The 22,010-nt window shown below is 34.7% G+C and overlaps 1 protein-coding gene across 1 annotated transcript; it reads left to right on the top strand.

Moving 5' to 3' along the window:
• Positions 1-1,399: 1,399 nt before the first annotated feature.
• LOC147408736 (Glycosyl hydrolase family 38 protein) lies at positions 1,400-20,821 on the top strand. Its single transcript, XM_086421340.1, has 29 exons — positions 1,400-1,803; positions 1,922-2,005; positions 3,144-3,232; positions 3,312-3,486; positions 4,527-4,646; positions 4,730-4,813; positions 4,891-4,962; positions 5,107-5,220; positions 6,697-6,797; positions 6,877-6,970; positions 7,477-7,644; positions 7,756-7,845; positions 8,376-8,441; positions 8,534-8,590; positions 8,818-9,037; positions 9,373-9,509; positions 12,003-12,068; positions 12,165-12,224; positions 12,378-12,449; positions 14,009-14,056; positions 14,227-14,346; positions 14,684-14,749; positions 16,723-16,835; positions 16,960-17,044; positions 18,426-18,536; positions 18,621-18,716; positions 18,814-18,861; positions 20,055-20,123; positions 20,441-20,821. Exons 1-29 carry the CDS (start codon positions 1,582-1,584, stop codon positions 20,627-20,629), a joined length of 3,036 nt encoding a protein of 1,011 aa, XP_086277466.1. The 5' UTR covers positions 1,400-1,581; the 3' UTR covers positions 20,630-20,821.
• Positions 20,822-22,010: the final 1,189 nt, after the last annotated feature.

The following is a 22,010-nucleotide window of genomic DNA, read 5'->3' as shown; positions in this document are numbered from 1 at the left end:
GAAAATTTTATTCAATGAAATTCTTGACAAAGACCAACATAATCAACATTTAATACAAATATTATAAAATATGAAAAATCAAAACCAAAATAATAAATTTTCAACAGAAAAAATTCTTAACCCTTCTACTTCAACTCCAATGTATTATTTGAAAGATGTTTACTCAAAAGTAAATAAAATTTATACAAAAGAAACTATTTCTTTTATGACCTTTCAAATTTACAATAACAAATTAATAAATTAAAAGAATAAATTAAAATTCTAAAAGAACAAGTAGCGGAATTACAACTGTCATCAAATCCTCAAGTTGCTTCAGACAAATTTTCAGACACTAAAGAACAAACAAATCAATTTTTTGATGTCATAATTCAATACACTTATAAAAATGGTATACTTTAATCACGATAAAAACTAAAAAAATTTATTAATCTTATTGACTCATGAGCAAACATAAACTATATAAAAGAAAGATTAATATCTCTATCTTATTGCGAACCAATACAAACGTCTTTAATAGTAGCTAATGTTAAAAATATTTATATTAAATATAAATTAACAAACTCCTTTGTTTGCAAATAAAATATCTACCTTCCTGTTCCTGTTATTGTTGTACCAACATTACAACAAGAAGCAATATCAGGAAATTATTTTCTTAATAAAATCCAACCATTTATGATGACACTAGAGGGAATCCTCTGTAAAATAGGAGTTCATGAAGTCCTCTTTAACTTCATATCTCCCCTATCGTTTGGACAAGTTGATTTTTGAATAAATTTGATTCAATTAAAAGAAAACCAACTTGATTTTGTTAATCAAGAAAAAAATATTCAAAAAATAAAACAAGACATTATTTTTCTAAAATTACTAATAAAGAAATTTTTTTTAAAGAACAATTAATAAAAATTTACTGCTCACATATTTCTAGTGCATTCTGGCACAAGAAAACACATCAAATAGCTCTATCTTATATCTCATATTTCAATGAAAAAAATATTCTCACAAAAGTTTTGACCAATTCATCCACCATTAAAAAACCTTCATATGCATAAAATAAGTAATTGAGATTCATAATAAATCTCGAGGTCTTATTTTACATACGTAGAGGTCTTTTTTGAGGGTGGATGAGACTTATGAAGGTTTTTTTTTCTCTCTTATATTAGTAAGGAAAGGGTTTCTTTCTAAGTAATTTTTTTCAACCCACGTGGCGTCAGCTTAGCACATTAACTCACAGCAGAATATATGTCATTTGTACATGAGCAGAGTTTATGCTAACAACAGTCACTCCACTCATCGAATACTCTTGGCTTTCTTTCTTTCTGGAAAGTCATTCTCTTGGCTTTCTTTTAATGGCGTACTTCAGTCAAACCAGCAAAACCTGTCATTTCGAACCAGTAAAAAGCCATAACAGTAAATTCAACTCTATCAACAGGCCGGCTGGCAAAAGCCAAAGGAGATATCGAGGCTGCTTTGTCAGCACTCGCCATCTACCACTGTCTCTTAATTATTTAAAAAAAAAAAAAATCTGCTTGCACTTTAAATTCGATCGACGAAGAACTAAGTTAGGACAATTAGGTTTTGAGAATGTCGAGATTAGAGGCCGCAGTGTCGGCATCCATTCTTCGCTGCGCTTTTGCTCTTCTTTGTGCTTCTGTGGTTGTTAATGGTGGTCATGTCAAGTATAACACTGGTGCTGGCATTGTGGAAGGGAAATTAAATGTTCATTTAGTTCCACATTCGCATGATGATGTTGGATGGTTGAAAACTATAGATCAGTACTACGTTGGATCGAATAACAGTATCCAGGTTATAACAAGTCAATCAGATTTGTTAATTATTGATTTTGATGGCTTTTGGCTTTTGGCTTTTGGAGGAGAATGTGAATTTTGATTTTTTTTAGTAATCTTGATTGTTGGTCTTCTAGGGTGCATGCGTTAGGAATGTACTCGATTCGGTGGTTGACTCGTTGCTTCGCGATCCTAATAGGAAGTTTATTTTTGCTGAGCAGGTAAAATGTGGTGTATTGCCAAGTTTTGATTCTTGTTTATTTTTTTGTTTGTCCCATTGGTAACGTTGATTACTACAAGTTCATTTCAAATAAATGAAAATATTTGATTTGGGGTACTTATAAAATCACCCCACGAATTAATAAGGGCAACCCACACTAGCCCATTCCGAAACTTCTGACCCCATCAAAACTGGTTTACAAAAAATATGGATGATTTACGGTTCTTGAACTTGTTTTGATGGGGTTAGAAGTTTCGAAATGGGCTGATTTTTGGTGATGATGATCTCCTCATCGTAGAGGTCATCCTCACCCAAAATCAGCTCATTCCCAAAGTTTTAACCCATATAAGACAAAATAATTTGGCTATGGTGTGGGTTGCCCTTATTAATTCGTGGGGTGCTTTTATAATTATCCTTTTACTTGGCTTGGTTGAAGTGATAAACAATGCATTCTTAATGAACATGGCAATGTATTTGAAAAAGGGTACTTTTATAGGCACCTCAGTCCTTAGTAATGGCGCCCACACCATACACCAATGTTTTTGTCTTATGGATTAAAAGTTTCGAAATAGGCTGATTTTTGGTGAGGATGGTCTCTATGGTGATGAGATCATCCTCACCAAAAATCAGCCCATTTTGAAGCTTTTGACCCCATCAAAACAAGTTGAAGAATTGTGGACCGTTCATTTTTTTGTAAACCACTTTTGATGGGGTTCGGAATTGGCCGATTTTTGGTGAGGATGATATAGGACAAAAAACTTTGGCTATGGCGTTGGTGCTCTAGCAAAATTGCTAGGCCCCTTTGACACACGCCTTTGAAAAAAAGTAATAAACTTAACCCAAATGAAAAGCTAGGGAAAGTTCTTCCTTGAATCTATGTAAAGAAACTTTATCGATAAATTAAGCCGGATTGTAGAAAATTACGTCACTAACAATGAGAATTTTGTGTGGATGTGCGACAAACTATACGAACATGACTATTAGTGGGCTTAAGCATCATATTAGATTCCTCTGGTAGCTGTCTATATTCTATACACTACATCTCGATTTCTTGAGCAAGAAATTGGTTCACATTCACTAATGCTTTATAATGTGGAAATTAGTTCACATTCACTGATACATTCTAATGTGGCTAGTAGGCTTTTTTCCAACGATGGTGGGCAGAGCAAGGTGTGGAAACACAGGAAGAAGTGAGGAAACTAGTTGATTCAGGCCAGTTAGAGTTCATGTATGTCTCTTATAACTGTGGTTTCATGTTGGAAAATGCAATTTCATATAGTAATAGTTATTTGCTAATTTTGGTTCAGAAATGGTGGCTGGTGTATGCATGATGAAGCAACATGCCATTACATAGATATGATTGACCAAACAACTCTAGGTCATCGCATGATAAAGGAACAATTTAACAAGGTTCCTCGTGCTGGATGGCAGATTGATCCCTTTGGACACTCTGCGGTGCAAGCTTACCTATTTGGGGCTGAGGTAACACAATTTTCACTATGATCTTTTTTTATCAGTATTTTCACAATGATCTTACATGTAGTGAATGCAACAATATTTCATTGGAGAATTTTTTCTTTTTGGTCAATCAATATGTTAGGCTTTATTGAACAACCAGATAATTTCACTTTTGTGTAAAGCCTGGTATTGATAACCAAAGGAGTATGTATTGCCATTTTGTTGTGTAAACTTTTCTTGCAATGGCTATAGAATGTTCTTGGAAGATTGAAGGTGAAATAATTTAATATATATGTTATTTAAACTCATCACTTTTATTGGGTTTGGGGAATCGAAATAACTATAATTTAATAACGTTTCAAGTAGTTTTATTTTACAAATAGATTCCTGCACAGACTTTTTTCTTTGAGAGGTAATGGGTTAGTGGTTAGCAAGTGAAGTTAGGTTCAATGGGGTTTGAACCTAGTACACTTCTCAAGTTTCCACATTTCTGTGGAAAAATACATATTGTCATTATTTAAAAAAAATCGATATTTTCTCTGTTTCTCATAACTTCGTAAATACCATTATTGGCATCCATTTCAATAGTTTTGAAAAAATTGATACTTGCAGGGGATTTTTATAAGTTCATTTTAGTTGTATAAAGACTAGGACTCGTGTGTTGATGTTCTACATGGGTACGAAGTGTCAAACACACTGACCTCCACAAACTTGATATACGAACACATCCATACAGTTCATTTCATATGTTGAGAGATACACTTTATTGTACTCAATTTCATGTTAAGCTTAAAAATGTAGGAACTTTGTGCTTAGACACGCTTATGTGCATTTTTTTTATGGGTGACAGACTTATGTGCTTTAATATCATATCAAGTTATAAACAATATGCACATAATAGAGGAAAACAATAATTTGAATAAATTAAAGATTTGTAGGCTTAAATGTGGTGTTATCTGTTCGACACATGTGTCCAACAACAAATCCTTAGAAAATGGAATACCCTTGTTATATATTTGTATTGTATCTTGATTATTGACATGTTGGCTATGTTATCCTTGTAGCTTGGTTTCGATTCTCTACATTTCGCGAGAATTGATTACCAGGACAGAGAAAAACGCAAGGAGGATAAATCTCTTGAAGTTATCTGGCGTGGGTCCAAGACTTTTGGTTCCTCTTCTCAAGTTAGGAACTTAAATTCTTTCTGTTTCTGATTTTTTTTTTTTCAAGTGCTTTGTTTTTCTGACAAGTTTGTACCATAATGCAGATTTTTACCAATGCCTTTCCCATTCATTACGGCCCCCCTACTGGTTTCCATTTTGAAGTGAATGATGACTCTTCACCTGTCCAGGTACCAACTTTGGACAAGAGTGTGTCTTCTTGTACTTGGTTTTGAGTCACCTCATCAGTTACATGCTAGAATTGCAGGATAGTCCTCTTCTATACGACTACAACGTTGAACAACGTGTAAATGATTTCATTGATGCTGCTATGACTCAAGTAAGCCTTCACTTCTTAATCCCCCCATAGCAGATATTCCAATGACTTTCATAAGAGTATAGTGTAGCTAATTACCTTTATCTACCTGTACGTAAAGTTGTGTGCACGTGGTTTTTGATAATCTGTTCCACTCTTGGTTAATAGGCAAACGTGACACGTACCAATCATATCATGTGGACAATGGGTGATGATTTTCAGTATCAATATGCTGAATCTTGGTTCAAACAAATGGACAAGTTAATCCATTATGTTAACAAGGTATAGTCCATGGGAAGTATTCAATTTCGCAAGTTTTAATCTTATCACATATTTTTATAGAACTTTGCATATCTTCTCTTATTTGAAACTTCAGAGAAGCTACGATCAATTCGATTTGTTGCTATTTACATAGTAGTTGATCACTTCACTATTGGAAGTTTGGAACTAATATCTGTATGATAGTTTCAACTCCATTTATGAATTCCTTCATCATTTCTGTCTTGTACTTGCATAGTCCTGGTTCAGCAAGGACCATCCTGGTAAAAATAATTTGTGGTATTCTATATCGGTTTGATTTGATTTGTTGAAATACATGGAAAGTAAGTTGCTTTTTGGCAAAAAATACGTACTAACACGCATACACGACTTATATTGACATTACTAGGTTCATCCATGATGGAATCTCCAGGATCAGTCCATAGTAACTGGGACGTGTTGGGAAGGAGTGCCTTCGAAAACCAGAAATTAAATATTTTATGACCAGAAGCGGGAGCAGGAACTGCATATCGAGTAGAAGATTCCTGCTATTGAAGATTTAGTCACTGTAATAATCATCAATTGCAACAATGAAGTTAATGACTCAAGGGAACAATCGGCGACCTTGATGATGAGCCATGATAAATAAAAATTAAGGGCCCTTTAAAAGTTTATGCAAGATTGTTTAACTTGTTTAGTCTGATTTTTCCCCAACCACAGGCTATTTATCGACCTTGTTCAATGAGCCCTTAGTAAAAAATTGGTCATTTGAGTCCCTGACCCCTTCTCCCGTTCAATTTCTTACTTTTTAGTCCAACTGGCTACGAATGAAAGATAGTTCATAGATTGATTAGAGCAACCCTAGATGCTGTCTTGAGTAAGTTACTCAGGAAGGTTACCATAAGTACTTGGATTTTGAACCAACAGTCCATGGAGACTTAACAGTAAGTTGGCAAGTTACTTGTTCTCAAATGCAACTTCACTTGGGAAAGAGCTTCAAATTGACATAGTTTGAGGTGGATATTGCATTCCATTTATCAACTAGCTTCTAAGCTTATGCACAACATGTCTGTCCCAATCATGGAATCAATAATTGATAGCACTGAAAGGAACAGTTGGTCTTCCTTACTGACCTGGAATGTGGATTTGGAGTGAGTATAACTTGTCGTCTGAATGTGACATTTGATTTAAATTATTCTACGGCTCTCTAAATCATCTAAAGATTTTTGGCCTTTCAGAATTTGGTTTATAATTCCTCAGGCTACTGCTTTGTAGTTATTTTCATGGTTATTATTTTGTTGTTTTCTCTAGGTACTAGACTTCTTGGTAATGCATTTTTCTTTCTTTTGTGCTAGCTTAGGATACCTGGTATTTTATGCAAACATGCATTATTAGCTTGAAATAGCTACTGCACCTTGTAACCATGAAATTAAAAAAGAAACGAAAAAATTCTGCTTTTTAGTTATTTGATGTGCATTTTCACTGAGTTTGGTTCAACAGGATGGTCGAGTGAATGCGCTGTATTCTACTCCATCGATCTACACTGATGCAAAAAATGCAGCAAATGTATCATGGCCACTGAAAACTGAGGACTATTTTCCGTGAGTATCACCTGTTCCTGTTTGATGTAATTACTTGGCATGGATAGTTTTCTTCATCTAATTTATAATATGCATTCAGGTATGCAGATAGGGCTAATGCTTATTGGACTGGGTTTTTTACAAGTCGAGCAGCATTCAAGCAATATGTCCGTATGCTGAGTGGATATTATTTGGTGGGATATCATACAAGCATTTTCTTGTTAATATTTGTTGTAGAATATGTAGAGTCCGATGCAAGGAGGAAGAAGCCATTCTAACGGCATTGGTTTTATACACGGTACACATGCATCATGGTCAAGACCCACCATTTGATGGGTTCTACCTGGGTGCTCTTTTGCTCCATGACGATCCTCACCATCCAATCATTATATGCTTTTGGATGGTCAGAAAATTATGGCTAAATTATTATACGTGTTATTGGATGGTCGAAAGTATGGTTAATGATTAAGAAGAAAGTCTGCAAACCAGAAGTTTATGGTTCTCAGACTGGTCAACTTTGATCCATAATATCATAAACACATCACATGGTGGATACCGACCACTGGATTTAAGACATGTCGTGTCCTGGAGGATGACTGCTTCCAGTCCTCTTGTCCTGTTGCAAGTATTCTTACCCGTGTTTTTATCATTTAGTCATACCACAAATATACCTGAAAGAATCTTCTATTGTCTAAAATAGGCAGCGAGACAACTTGAATTTCTGGCTGGAAGGAGGCCCTCTGGTCCCCACACCTTTAGTTTAGGAGACGCCTTAGGAATTGTGCAGCATCATGATGCTGTCACAGGCACTGCAAAGCAACATACGACAAACGACTACATGAAACGCCTTGCTCTTGGGGCTTCGGAGGTTGATAGCTAACTCCTGATCACTTCCTTCAATTTCTTGATATATATATTCCTTTTGTGTTGTACTTCTTGTTCTGACTTATGTTCTTTTAATTGGAATCGCTTTTTACAGGCAGAAACCGTTGTGAACTTAGCTCTGTCATGCCTAACAAATTCAAGTTTAGGCTACCAATGTGCAGCTCCTACGATGAAATTTCGCCAGGTAAGATGTTTTCATATGTCAATAGGTTTGTTTTGTCCTAATATTCACCTAGGTCTGCAGGAACCATTACAACAATTATTACATTGAGTGTGTGAAGGATGCGATTGTAGTTCTTGAGTTGTATTTAAAAGCTAAATATAATCCAAGAGATATGATGCAACTGTTTATTGATAGCTGTCACATTTGTTGCACAGCTCCTAGTACTATTCTGGATTGACAGTGGTAATGATGAATCTTCCGCTTCTTCTGGTCTTCAAATCTTTTCTACTTTTAAATAGAAAATTTGGGCTGCACCCTGATTCTTTACTTGCCCAGTATAGGGAACATCATCTATGGATATTAAATTTCCCAAAAAAACTTCCATGGCTACTTACTACCATCCCTTTTTTTAAAACCAGATTTTTCCAGATTATTGAAATATTTCTTTTATTTTCTTCTTGTATTTTTTGACTATTGGTCAAATGCTTTCCAATGTTTATGTTATTTTTTTCAAGTCTAATATTGTTCTCTTTTTATTTTTCCAAAAACAGTGTCAGTTGCTCAATATAAGCTATTGCCCACCAACTGAGGAAGAAATTCCCGAAGGGAAGAGCTTAGTATGTATTTCCATTGCTTTTATGTTTGTTACAAGGTAAATGATACGCATGAATAATTTTAATCCATTATACTATAATTGTTACTTTTGCAGGTTGTAGTTGCATACAATCCTCTTGGGTGGAGTCGCTCTGACACAATTAGGATTCCGGTGAGTATATTCTTTTGTTTGTTGGTAGGACTCTAGCTCCTAGAGACTTCTTGTCATTCATCATAGTAATTCTTATTTGAAGTTTAGGCCTCAAACCATGGTTTTGAATTGCTGCAAAATTAATTTCATGTTGTTTGAAACCATATTTTTGTATTTCCTTTCGGATCTGCTCCATTTAATAGAATATTTGCTCTTTGCTCGCCTTTAAAAATGATGCTTTCTGTTAGGTCAATGATGCCGATCTTGTTGTACAAGATTCTAATGGAAACACAATTGAGACACAATATTTGGTGGTGGATAATACTACAAGCAATTTAAGAAGCTTTTATACCAAGGCCTACATGGGAGTGTCACCCAGAAATGCGCCAAAGTATTTGCTTTTATTTCAAGCATCCGTGCCGCCTATAGGATGGAACACTTACTTCATTTCTAAAGCTGGTGGGAAAGGTAGTTCCTTTTCCTTTCTTTTGTTAAGTAACAAAATAATGTTTATAGATGGAAAACGGTATAAAGTTCAAGTAGAGGTAGTTGGCGAGGGAGTTCCTTATTCACAAGAAATACATATTTACACCTCTTTTCATGAGGGAAACGGCCATGTTGTTTCTATCTAGGGAAATGCGAGGTGGGTATGATCTTTGTGAGTTCTATTCTGTCCTACCTACCAAAATAAATAAAACATTGTCCATACAGAACTGAAGCACCATGGACAATAATATGACTTAAAATTTTCTCTTCTACTTTATGTAATATTATCTCTGATGCTACTCACTAAAATAATGCAGGACAAAACAGAAGTGAGTATCTTCCTGTGATGGCTGCTTCACCAAATGATACAGTAGAGGTTGGACCAGGAGATTTGAAGATGTCTTTTTCATCAAGAACTGGACAACTTAAACGGATGTTTAATTCCAAGACAGGGGTGAGTTATTCCACATTTCCTTGCCAAAGGTAGGCAATTAAGATACCAAACTGAAATGAAAAAAGGTTAGCATATTAGGTAGTTCTATCAAGATGTATTATTTCTGCAGTTTTCTATATAATTGATTTTAGATCAATATAAGGTGAAGCAAATTTCATGTGAGTTCTTCCTGCTTATGTTCTTTTTGTACCTACTATTGGATGTTATTATTCATGTAGAATTTTTTTTCCCATTTAGCTGCGTGATCACGTTTAGGTGGTAAAGTGTTTGTTTTCCTAAAGCACTACCCACTGTAATGGTTATCAGATCATCCAGTTCAGATTGTACTTTCGTGTTTCACAAGTTGAACTGGATGGTTCTCCCAGTTCCATCAAAATGGGGTTTCTGCTCCTGGTGGAGATGTTTGTTACCTCTTCTGGTTGACCATAGATTTGACTAGCCATTCTGCTCTCTTTAAAAAATTAGAATGCTCATATGTAATGGAAAGTTTAAATGGGCTTAATTTCGAAGACGAGCACAATTGTTGGGCAGTACAGTGGTTGTGAAAGCAATCCACTCACACTATATGCCACTCGAGTTTCTCATTTTGAGAAGAAACAGACTCATTAATACGAAAAAAAATGTTGCTCAGAAATAATAATCAATTGCTCAATACCTATCAACAAAACTAATTTTTTGTAATAAAGAAAATGTTAGGTGCTAAAAACATTGAATAAGCTTTTTGACACTGAGATGTCTTATGAGATACATTGTTCTTCAGTTATGGTTTACTAGTGTGCAACATTAATGTCTTCAATTATTTGTATCTTTGTAGGGACATGAAAGTATGTCTCCTTTTTCCTGGGGATACTAGCAACCCTTGAGAATCTCCAGCTAAAACTGGTGCATACAGAATTTTCTTGTGCATATGAAACTTGTTCGTATGTAGATTGCAGATATTAAAATGAACAAATACTACTAAACTTTGGTGAGCAAAGTTCTTTCCACAGTGATGACAGTGATTCAGATCTTTTTTTGATTTAAAACCAAAATAGATTTTAAAAACCAAATTAAAACAGAGTATAGAAAAATTGCAGCTAAGAAGTAGAATGAAATTAAAGCAGGAATTGAAACTAAAGCAATGTAAAAATTAGAAAGATCAAATCAACCTTTGCAAGCTATCTTAAAATTCTAAGCAATTCTAATTCGGTCTCAATCCACGCAACAAAACTCTTGTTAGTGGATCGGAGGATAAGTCGGTTAATTCTTTTAGTTGAATCCAAAATATGTGTGAATCCTAAATCAAGGTGGGATTATTAGATTTATATCTCGAGTTTATCATTGAGCATGATTAAACTTGATCTTATCTAAAGCATGAATCATCAAAGTTAGAACCCTAGATATAAATTGGATAATCCCAATCTTAAGAGTCTTCACAAAGGTACATTAAAACAGAGGCAATAGAATTGATTCAACAACATTAAGATAAACTCGCTCCGGCTTCATTGACCTCTCTATAGAGAGTCTTGCCGATCATCGCGAGGAACAAATAGCAGTAAGATAAAATAGAGAGAGCAAAGTAGAGAAGACAATGGAGGTTTCTTGTTTCTCTTTGATTCCAAAAATCAGCTTAAATCTCCTTCATTACATAGCTTCAAAATAAACTAAGAACTAGACTAAGGTTATAAGAAGAATAAAGAAGAAAAGAGAAGAAAAGGTTCTTTTAGCTCTCACTCTAAAAGAACTTTCTCTCTCTCACAAAATAGAAAATACAGAGCAAAATTAGGAAGAAGGGAAAGGGACCCCTTTCCTTGAGACAACCCTTTTATTTATGGAATTTCTTTCGGGTTTCGGGTCAAAGTTGCTTTAGTTGATGCGAGATAGATCCATCATTACAACGGCCAAAGGGTCTAGAAGCTTCAGTACGAATCTCAATGCTAATCTCCCCAGGATTATCGTGGAGCACCACAAGGTCACCGCGGAGCGGTGGCGTGGCGGATTTTTATTCCGAGATTTGGGTGGATGATCCATCTTGGCTCGAGCATTGTAATGAAAATTATTTCCATTTTTATTTGTCTCCGAATTTAGCCTTTTTATCTGCAATCAATAGAAATTCTCTTAGCTTTCAATAATTTGGCAATTTTATATAATTTGTTTTTATTTGGAGAAGAATAGCAATCAAGTGCCGGTAATCCTTGTGTAATTACGGTCCCAAAAATGACTTTATGGGACCTTATCAAAACTCTCCCTAATCTTTATATTTTTCTTTTTAAACAAAAATAATAATTGAATACAGAATATAACATAGTATTTTGTGCTTTTGAGAGATGCTAGATTTACAAAATAGAACTTCTAAGTTGTATTGGTGTTATTCTATTACAATGATTTTCCTTTTTGGAATTGAAGTTGTTTGTTTTAAATTTTATTTAATTTTCCTTTCTCTGTTAAAATTAAACTGGAAATAACTCAAAATCTAGTTGGAATGATCTTGAAGTGATTGTTGCAATGTATTAGGTTGATATACCGATACAACAAAGCTATCTGTGGTATGGTTCAAGCAATGGTGACATGGATCCACAAGTATGTATTAGCTTTATGGTTAGGTTGGAATTGTGTTACCAAATTGATGTGGTTTAACTGTTTGTTGGCATGTCACACATATGATAATTCTTGTAGGCTTCTGGTGCTTACATATTCCGACCAAATGGTTCCCCTCCAATGCCTGTTTCAAGATCGGTAAGCTGTTTGTTTGTACTTTCATTTCACAACCAGTTACAAATATTTCATTACCTGAAAATCTGCAATAAGAGATTATATTTCCTTAGTCTTTTTTTTTTTTTTTTTTGGTTCTTTTTAGTATTTACTTGCTGGTATTCCCTTTGACTACAGGTACCCTTGGAGATCATGCGGGGACCACTTGTTGATGAAGTTCATCAAAAGTTCAACTCATGGATCTATCAGGTTATTTATTTTGCTCTATATGAATGATTTAGTTTGTGGGTAGAAAACAATGAAAATTTCAAAATTGCTACTTGTTTTTTTGTTGCTACTATTTGTTTGACTATATATCAAGAGTTTTTGGTTCTTTATAGTTTTCCTTCTAGACTGTACTGCACTCAGCACTTGATAATTTAATTCCTGAAACTTAGTAAAAGAGCTACGTCTAATTAGGCCCACACACTGCCTGGGTTCACTAATTTTGCAGTTTCTTTTGTGGGGCTGGGATCCATGGTCTCACAAAATCATCTCAATCAAACCTAAGGTTCAATTCATCTGATTGTGATGGCTAGAAAATCTGGAGATCGCTTGACAACTGATTCGTCTTCATTTACTAAATTACTTACATTTTTTTTTTTTGCAAAAGTAGTTTCCAAATGATTAGCAATGAAGTACAACTAAAAGGTTGTGGCTGGGTACTTGTTTTCTTTGATGATTTGCACAGATACTCCAACAGGGTGGAATTCTGCTATGAGCCGATGGTTATTAACTATGGGTGGGGTTCTGTTGTAGCCTTAAAGGGTGCTCCTCCTTCCATGCTTTTTTTTCCTCCCGATAAGTATAATAAAGTTTATTGAAAACAGATATGGGGTTGAGATGACCAATACAGAGGAGAGTAACACTCCAAAAACAAGTAACAACAACAAAAGAACTCATGAAAAAGCTGGCTAAACATAGACCTACACCTACTATGAATCTCAAATATTACAAACATGATCCCATCTAAATAGAAAATCTTCAAAGAAAAACCGTTTGAATTATTTAAATACTTTGCACCAAAAGAAAAGGAAGCCGAAGATACATATGATGATCTTCTGCAGTGACCGCTCCCACCTGTCGAAATTGCAAAGGTTTCTTTCCTTCCAAATGGCCCAAAGTTTCTCTGCAAATTTCAGAAACTAGGGGTTTTGGGCTCCATTCTGGTTGCTCGAACAAATCCGTCTAGTAGAATGTGGTGGATTAATGATATTTCCACCCAGGTTTATCACTTGAAGTACATATCTCTTACTTTCCTACACTCCTTGATGTCAGTTATTTAAAGTAGTCAAGGACATCAGCAAAAAATGGTCATGCACAGAAAGTAGATCTTTACTGCAAAAATAATAATAATTGAGGGGTTATTTTATTTTATATAATAGGATATCTTTTCTGAGAAGATTGTGGCTGACATGGTTCATTTTGTTACCACTCCCATTTCATTATATTGTTGCATTTAAATACATTTGAACCTTGAAATATAGTGTTGGCTTAGGGTTGTTAAATCCGCACACCACTCATTTAAAAATGAAACAATATGTGCTTATATAACACAATTCTGCGCAATGGCTTCTATGCTCCTAGAATTTATATATGAGTATTCTTTATTCAATAAAAAATATGCAGTGTTATTGAAAATGTGTCTTGATGCTAAATGAAGGAAAAGAAAGATGCCTAAGACAATTATGTATGATATCTTGTCGATGCTTGGTGATAGTAAGCACTATGTCATAAATCATAACCCATCTGTAATTAACGTTTTACAGGTGACTAGACTTTACAAAGACAAAGAACATGCTGAGGTTGAATTCACCGTGAGTCTATTCACCTTCATTTCCATCTTTCCATTCTATGTAACTCAAGTTAACTATTTATGATCACAAGATCCAACAGCTGGCCAAAATGTTATATTCACTGCACCAGGAAGTAAATTACAAGTTTAATTCTCTATACCTGAGTTGTTCTGAAATTTTCTGGAATGAAGGTTGGTCCAATTCCTATAGATGATGGTGTTGGAAAGGAGATCATCACGCGAATGTCTGCAAATATGGCCACAGACAAGACGTTTTATACAGATTCTAATGGGAGGGATTTTTTGAAACGGGTATGTCTTGCATGTGTGCCTTTTTGTCCCCTCTTCTCCAAGTTTTTGGAAAAAGAAAGCGAAAAGAACACTCAACGACAAGAAGAATGATGCATAGTACACATACATAATTTCTTGTACATTCCTTTTGCTGGGATGTGTGTTTGTCATTTGCGCATCTGAACGTTGGGTTTGTAATCACGCTGAATTATTTTCACAAAACCTGAATGTCCTGTTTACTATTTATGAATTTCCAATATGCATACCAGTATTGTCCATTACTTGGTAAACTTCACTGCTTCTAAGTTTGTTTAGTTAACTTCCTGATTCAAAATACAGAAACCATGATTCTTTACAGGTACGAGACTATAGAGCAGACTGGTCTTATTCAGTTAACCAACCTGTAGCAGGAAATTATTATCCAGTAAGTCTACTTACTTCTTTGAAACCTTACAATATTTTTTTCTGGCGGTAAACAACTTTAGTAAGAATCTAAGCTCTGCTACTTAGACATGGGTGTATACATAAATAACAGACATGTACTAGTGCACATGCAGATGGACCCTTGTTGAAATGGTCCTGCATTATAAATTTATCAAATACAATATTTGATTTGATTGGATTGTCAGAATGTTTTTGAAGGGATTGGAGGCTATTGCATTGAGGTTCGCCTCAAGGTGAGGCTCTTATAATACATGTTAAGGCTTTAAGCAAGTGATCTTTTCCCTCCAAAGGCTTACGCCTTACTCAGAGAGGCATTGAAAAGGCATATCCTTAGGGTATGTGCAAGCAGGCCTGGCTGGGAAAACATTGCTTTTACTGACTCCTCAAGCTTATCAACTTTACATTTTTTTTTACTAATTTTCATTGGAAAACCTTGCTCATTGGCATACACCTCATGGGGATGTGTGCATTTATTTTTTCTTTTTTCCCCGCTTTTAGCAGTTTCACCATATTATATTCTTTATAATTATATAAGTTCCCCCAGTATAACATTCAATTTATGTATAATCTCTTGTTCTTCTTCCACTAGTTTTTGTTTCTTCCCTATTTTCTATTGTTCTGTTTGTTGAATCTATGCCCCGCTTCTCCTTCTAGTTTTAGAGTGGTACTATACTTTTCTTGTAAGAGTGGTTATTACATTGGTTGGTTCTTGCTTGAGAGATTAAAACTTAGAAAAGTCGTGGTACAATTTAACAGTTTTGATGAGTTTGGAATTTGGATTTGGATATTAGACTTTGGATTGTGAAATTAATAGTTATCATGATTTTCTTATTCATTTTTTGAGGTTTTTTCTCTTTATTTTCTCTGATATTTGAATTTTTATTTTTATATTTAATTATCTATATATTTAAAAAATGCAAGCTCGTGAGGGCCTATGCCTTGAGGCTCCAATGCCTCGGCTCATGCCTTAACATCTAAAAACAATCCCATGACTATGCAATTGATCCCATTCTTTTGGATGGTCAAGAAAAATGTGAACAGTTCAAAAATAAATCTATGATTAAGATGGTTAAAATCATCCAATCAAGTTGACATTTGGCTGATTAGACCATGTCTGTCATGTAGTAATTAGCCTTTGAAGGTGGGTTCGAACCCAATGATGCATTATGATTCATGGCAATGGACCATTTTAGTTGAAATAGTCTGCATTGCACTGTTTAGTGTTTTGCTTTAGTAATTTACTAATATTATTAATGTTGCACCTAGAACCATAAAGTAAACATTGGTTTTTTTTTTTTTGACACTTCAACACTCTTTGTGATATTGCTCCAAACTCTTTTACCGTTTTCTTTCTTCTTTAACCTTTGCAATGAAGACATGGACCCATTTCTTACTTCTTTGGCTGGGCCACATAGAGATCATTTTAAGAATCCAACTGTACAAGTGATTTGTTTCTACAATACTTATTGTCGTCATCAAACTCTATCCATTCCGATATTATTCACCAAATGAAATTTGACCTGTAGTAACAGCTTTAGTTGAATTGGTACTGATTTTTCAATTTCAAGTCATTTTTTCAATGAAGTCAGTAATGTCTAAATTTACTGTTTTTTTTATTTATTTTTGTGTTGTGAAGTTGGTCTCAATGGTTCAACTCATTGTGCGGTTGGATTGTCCAACTTGATTTCCATCTGGGCCCTAACATTGGGAATAAAGGGCATGAGTTTAAAAAAAAAAGGAAGGTGTGAGAGCATGTGTTTGACATGTGAGTACATCATGGCAAACTGGCAACTCGGACACTCTTAAGGCCTTGTTTATTCCCTTCACTCACTGCTCGCTAGTGAAGAGTGGGTTTGTACGAAAATTGGGTGCCCTTTTTCATGGCTAACATAATGATTTAATGACATTCTATAAATTTGAGCTCTAAGAAGTTTATCTTATGTAAATTTTCAGCTTAACCTTGGAATTTTTATATCGGATAAGAAATCAGAGTTCTCAGTTTTGGTTGATCGTGCCACTGGAGGTGCCAGCATTGAAGATGGAGAATTAGAGCTAATGCTTCATAGGTAATATTTTACACCACTCTGTTGTTGAGATTTTAGTTCTCCTAGGTACCATGATTTCTTCTTCATCATAAATTCTAATTGGTTAGAGAGATCTTAAACTGATTAGCTTTTTGATCTACACAAGGCGAACAATCTTTGATGACTCTAGAGGTGTGGGTGAAGCCCTTGATGAGACTGTGTGCGTAGAAGATACTTGTGAAGGGCTTACGGTAAGTTGGTATTACACTAAAATTTATCATGCTTTGAACACCTCCCCCCCCCCACCAAATAACCGGATATTACAATATGGATGCTAATCCGTGTCCAATACTTTAAGTGTAAATTTCCTATTCATGCCATGCTGGGGCACTATCTTTCTCAAGTGTGGGTAACATAGGAAATATTTTCCGAAGAAAGAATTTCTAAGCTTCCATATCTTTTTTCTTTGAGGCCCTTTTGGAGCCTTGGAATGTGTGGGGAATGTAAGAAGGTGCACACTTGTAAACCAAATGGCTCTGGTTTTTCTTGTCTATAATATCTGGCTAAGTAATGCTGCTGGAGCCTTGGAATGTGTGGTGAATGGAAGAAGATGCAAGCTTATTAATCAAATGGATCCAGTCTTTCTTTCTGCTATAATATCGGTTAGTTTCCTGAATAATAAGGTGTGAATGGGGAAGAAGTAATATGCTAGAAGATTTCTCTGTATTATATGTGTTGTACTGTTCCAGATTGGTTCTTCCATCAAATTTCTTCTATTAATGATGTAATGAGAAGCTAGTTTTGCATACATGTCATATGCATGTATGTTATTAGATGTGTGCTCAAGAAGTTTGTTCATAACTTCACACGACTCTATTATTGATCCATTACTCCTACTTTGGGTACGAGTTCCAGATGTATAAAATTGTCGTCATGGTTTTACAAGGAAACAAGTGGAGTCGAGGCTAATGGGTCCAGTGGAATAGTCATAACTTTGTGGAAAACTGTCTAATAATAGGAGAGTTTTGAAACAAATTAAGCTGAAGCACATAAAAAAAAAATTGTTAAACCAAAAAATCCTGACTATCTAAAGAGTTTCTCATTATTGAGGTGTATCATTGGATCAAATTAGGTAAGCTGTATTCATATGGAATGTTAAACTCTGTAAGTATTGATGTGGGGGCAACAACTATGAACTATCATATATCAAGTCATCTGTTGACAGATGAGATGATGGCAGTCATCAATTATCCAATCCCTGTCTAGGATAACATTGATAATGGTGTTGAGAAGACAATGTTATGGATTCACTCCACACACAAACTAGTGAATTGGAAAAAAGCTAATATCTGTATATTCGATATATCTAGAAATTGAACAACTGAAATGTTTGTATGAAGGAATCTGTGTGAAAGAAATCCAGGTTTCTTCAAGCAAGACTTTGTGTAATTTTGGTTTCAACTTTCTATGCCTTTTTACTCGTTCTTTTCTTTTAATTGCTGAGCCGAGAGACATTTGCAAAAGATTGGAGCTGTTATTTGATGCTCCGTTATGCTTTGATGATTTAATTTCCAAAAGTATGTTCATCTGAATCTTCTGTTTTTCAATTTCTCCTCAATCTACGATATTCAGATTCGAGGAAACTATTATATGAGCATCAATCAGCTAGGCACTGGGGCACGCTGGCGACGGACAAGTGGCCAACAAGTTTATTCACCTCTTGTTTTAGCTTTCACACATGAGGTATAGCTTGCAAAATGTTAATATTATGTGCATTAAATTTCTTAGCTCTTCTTAATATTCCGATGGAACAATTTTATCTTACAGGAAATGGGGAATTGGAAAGCTTCTTATGTGACAAATGCAACCACTATGGATCCAAATTATAGTTTACCTCCTAATATTGCATTGATTACCCTTCAGGTGATCTTGCCTCAAGGAACTATTATGTTTAAAATGGCGTGGATGATGAAAACTTTGCCTTCCTACGAACTGTATTTTTTTTCCTTCGGTTTTGCAGGATTTGGAGGATGGAAATGTGCTTCTTCGATTGGCGCATCTTTATGAGGTAAAAGATACCCCTACTCATGTTTTAATTCACTTTTCCTCTTTCAGTGAAATAAATAATTTTTTGAACAATGAACTTTTGAATACTCAGAAAGTAATTTGTTAAAATCTATGTAACAAAGACACAAGTGTTGAAATCCATATACAAAGACAAAAACACTTGTGTAGTCCGGCACCAAAGGAGACACTAATGCCCTTGAAGCCGATACATAGGGTTGGCAATGGGTCGGGTTATGTCATGTGGAGGTAAGGGTATCATGAAAATTTACCAAACCCAACCCATTTATAAATAGTTATTCCTGACCCAACCCATATATAACTTGTTTAATAAAAATCTAATCTTCATTGTAAAAAATAAGTTCCATTTCCACCACAAAAATAAGATACCATTATTAAAAATAAAGTCACACAATCATAAACCAATATCTACCAACATAAATTAAGTATCACAAAACCTAAACTAAGTTTTATCACAAAAAAATGTATCACAACCAACTAAAGGGAGGAGAAATAAAGAAAAAGAATGTGTACATAGCCTAGTACAAAAACTACATATCTCTACCTATAACAAAATAAATAAATAAATAATAAAAACACTCTTTTAAAATTACACGTTAATGACAAAATAACTAAACATGTCAAAATGGGTTGACTCCCCTAACCCGGACTTGACCCATTTAATAATCGTGTTAGACAGGTTGACATTATTATGACCTAAACCCAATTAGGCTTGTCCCAAACCCACTAATTTCGTGTCTTGTTCCTAGATCATGTTAAGATTGCCACCCCTACCTATACATCTACATGTTAGTACTGTTCATTCCACATGCTGATACTATATTTAAAGAGTCCTTCAAGATGTATGTTAATGTAGAAAATATGCATTTAGATTAGCTGATATACATTAAAATCATGTAAACAAAAATATAAAAGCACATGAGTTTTAAGTGAGATTTTCTTTTTAAAGTATTTCGACAATGTGTATGAAACCTGAGTAAGAGATGGGTTTCAGACATCGCCCAATTTCTTTGAATATGAAATAATAAACTAATATTCGAATAACTCATCGTCATCATCAAAGCCTTATCCCAAAGTTAATAATCGAATAACTAATTGTAAAATAAAACAGTAAATTTTTGTCTGATCAAACTCCCAAGGGCTTCTCATTCCATTTTCTTCCTGTGGATGTACAAGGTTGGTGAAGATGCCGAGTATTCGACTATGGCTAAAGTGGAACTGAGAAAGATGTTTGCAAAACGAATGGTATGTAGCTTCAATATATGGTTTTTACGTTATTGAACTCTTTGCATTAATTGCATAGTAAATTTAACTTGGATTATGTTCTATAAACCAATTTAAATTGCCTGTCAACATTGTGAGGCTTTGCATTATTTTTAACTCAGCAGGGTGAGACCCAATTGTAGTTTGAGATCCCACTTCATGTGTGCCAGATGTCATCTATAATGCCCGATGCTGGGCATCTCCTGCGTTCGCGGATTTGTGCATCTGGAATAAATGAACAGAAATATAGATTGCCTTTCTTCTTCTATTTAGTTTTTTGACTATGTTCTGTACTGCAGATTAAGCAAGTGAGTGAGACAAGCTTATCGACAAACCAAAATAAATCAGAGATGAAGAATATGAAATGGAAAATTGAAGGGGATAGTGCAGAGCAGCCAGCCCCCATGAAAGGTGGCCCTGTCGATAATTCTACACTCATTGTGGAGCTGGGTCCTATGGAAATCCGCACTTTCTTGTTGAAATTTTAAGATTTCAGCCCCTTGATATAATTTGGCCCAATAAATTTCCAAATTGCACTATGTTTTTTATGCTATTGTTGTTGCTTCTTTTATTTTTATTTTTTTAAATAAATGTGATGGAGGATTTCTTTCTAAATACCCCTTAACTTTTGGGTGGTAACTTATTAGTCCAGTCCAGTTGATAATCTTTTTCTTTCTTAATGTCCCCATCCTCTTTCAATTTTTTCTGTGGACGATTGAAACATCCATTCGTTGAGATCAACCTTGTATGGCCATCGAGACCAACTATAATAATTTTAGATGTCAACACTTGGAACAATGAATCATTGAGACTGGTGATTCAAATAGTCAAGATTGACGATTTAACCGTTCGATCTCCACGATTTCAACCAACAATCTCAATGGTTTGAGTTTGTCTTTTAATAGGGATGACAGGGCATTAAGCAAGAGATATTTTACTAATGGGGTGTTAAGCAACCACGGAAAAGTTAGGTGCATTAAAAAGAATTTCAGAATTCAATAAGTTGTTTCCTTCTTTATTTTCAATGTATTCGAGACATACTTCCAAAAGGTTAAAGGAGGTTGAGGCACCTCAGGAAGTAATAGAACAAGTTATAAACTTATAATTTTAGAATAAAGTAGGTCTCTATTGAAAAAAAAAATTCGAAAAACTGCTTTGTATAAATTACTATAGTTCTACGGCTGGCTCATCCTCTTTGCTGGTTAAGGGGGTAGAAAGGAAAAAATAATAAAATTAAAAAAATATTATTAAAAAAACTTTGAGATGAAATATGTGAAACAAGAAATATAATAAAATTAGAGGGGTATTGTTTCATTGAGTAATGTTGAAGTGACCTCTGATTGAAGCCTCATATTGCACTTCTTTACGTGAAAGTGGATGAACCGTATATGCTTTTTAGAGTGAAAAAGCAGCTATGATTCCTATCCACTTTCAAGTCAAGAAGTGTGATACAAGGTTCCAGCTTGAGGTCACTCCAGGACAACTCTATTTCATTTTATATTATTCCATTTATTATTTCATTTTGTCGACAAGTCGAAGATGCGTGTATCTTTTCATTTTATATTATTCCAACGAAAGTGATTTCTAAAATGGCATGTCATTAGTTTGAAAACATGAAGGTATCAAATATTCTCAAAAGAGTCGTGATAATATGACACCCCCATTACAAAATCATAAATCATTTGTCTCAACATACAGAGAATCACAAATCATTTGACCTTTGTATGTACGTGATATAAAAAGAATAATGTTAGAGTGACTTAAAGATTGACCTCATTTCATACTTTTATGACGAGAGAATGTGTAGAAATCATAAATGTTTTTCAATCATCGAGATCGGATTTAAAAGCATCTATGGTTATGTGCCCA

This window comes from Akebia trifoliata, chromosome 2 (genome assembly GCF_017979445.1).
Source record: "Akebia trifoliata isolate Shusen 1 chromosome 2, ASM1797944v1, whole genome shotgun sequence".
NCBI classification, from domain to species: domain Eukaryota; kingdom Viridiplantae; phylum Streptophyta; class Magnoliopsida; order Ranunculales; family Lardizabalaceae; genus Akebia; species Akebia trifoliata.
This window is presented reverse-complemented; position numbering and strand designations above follow the sequence as displayed.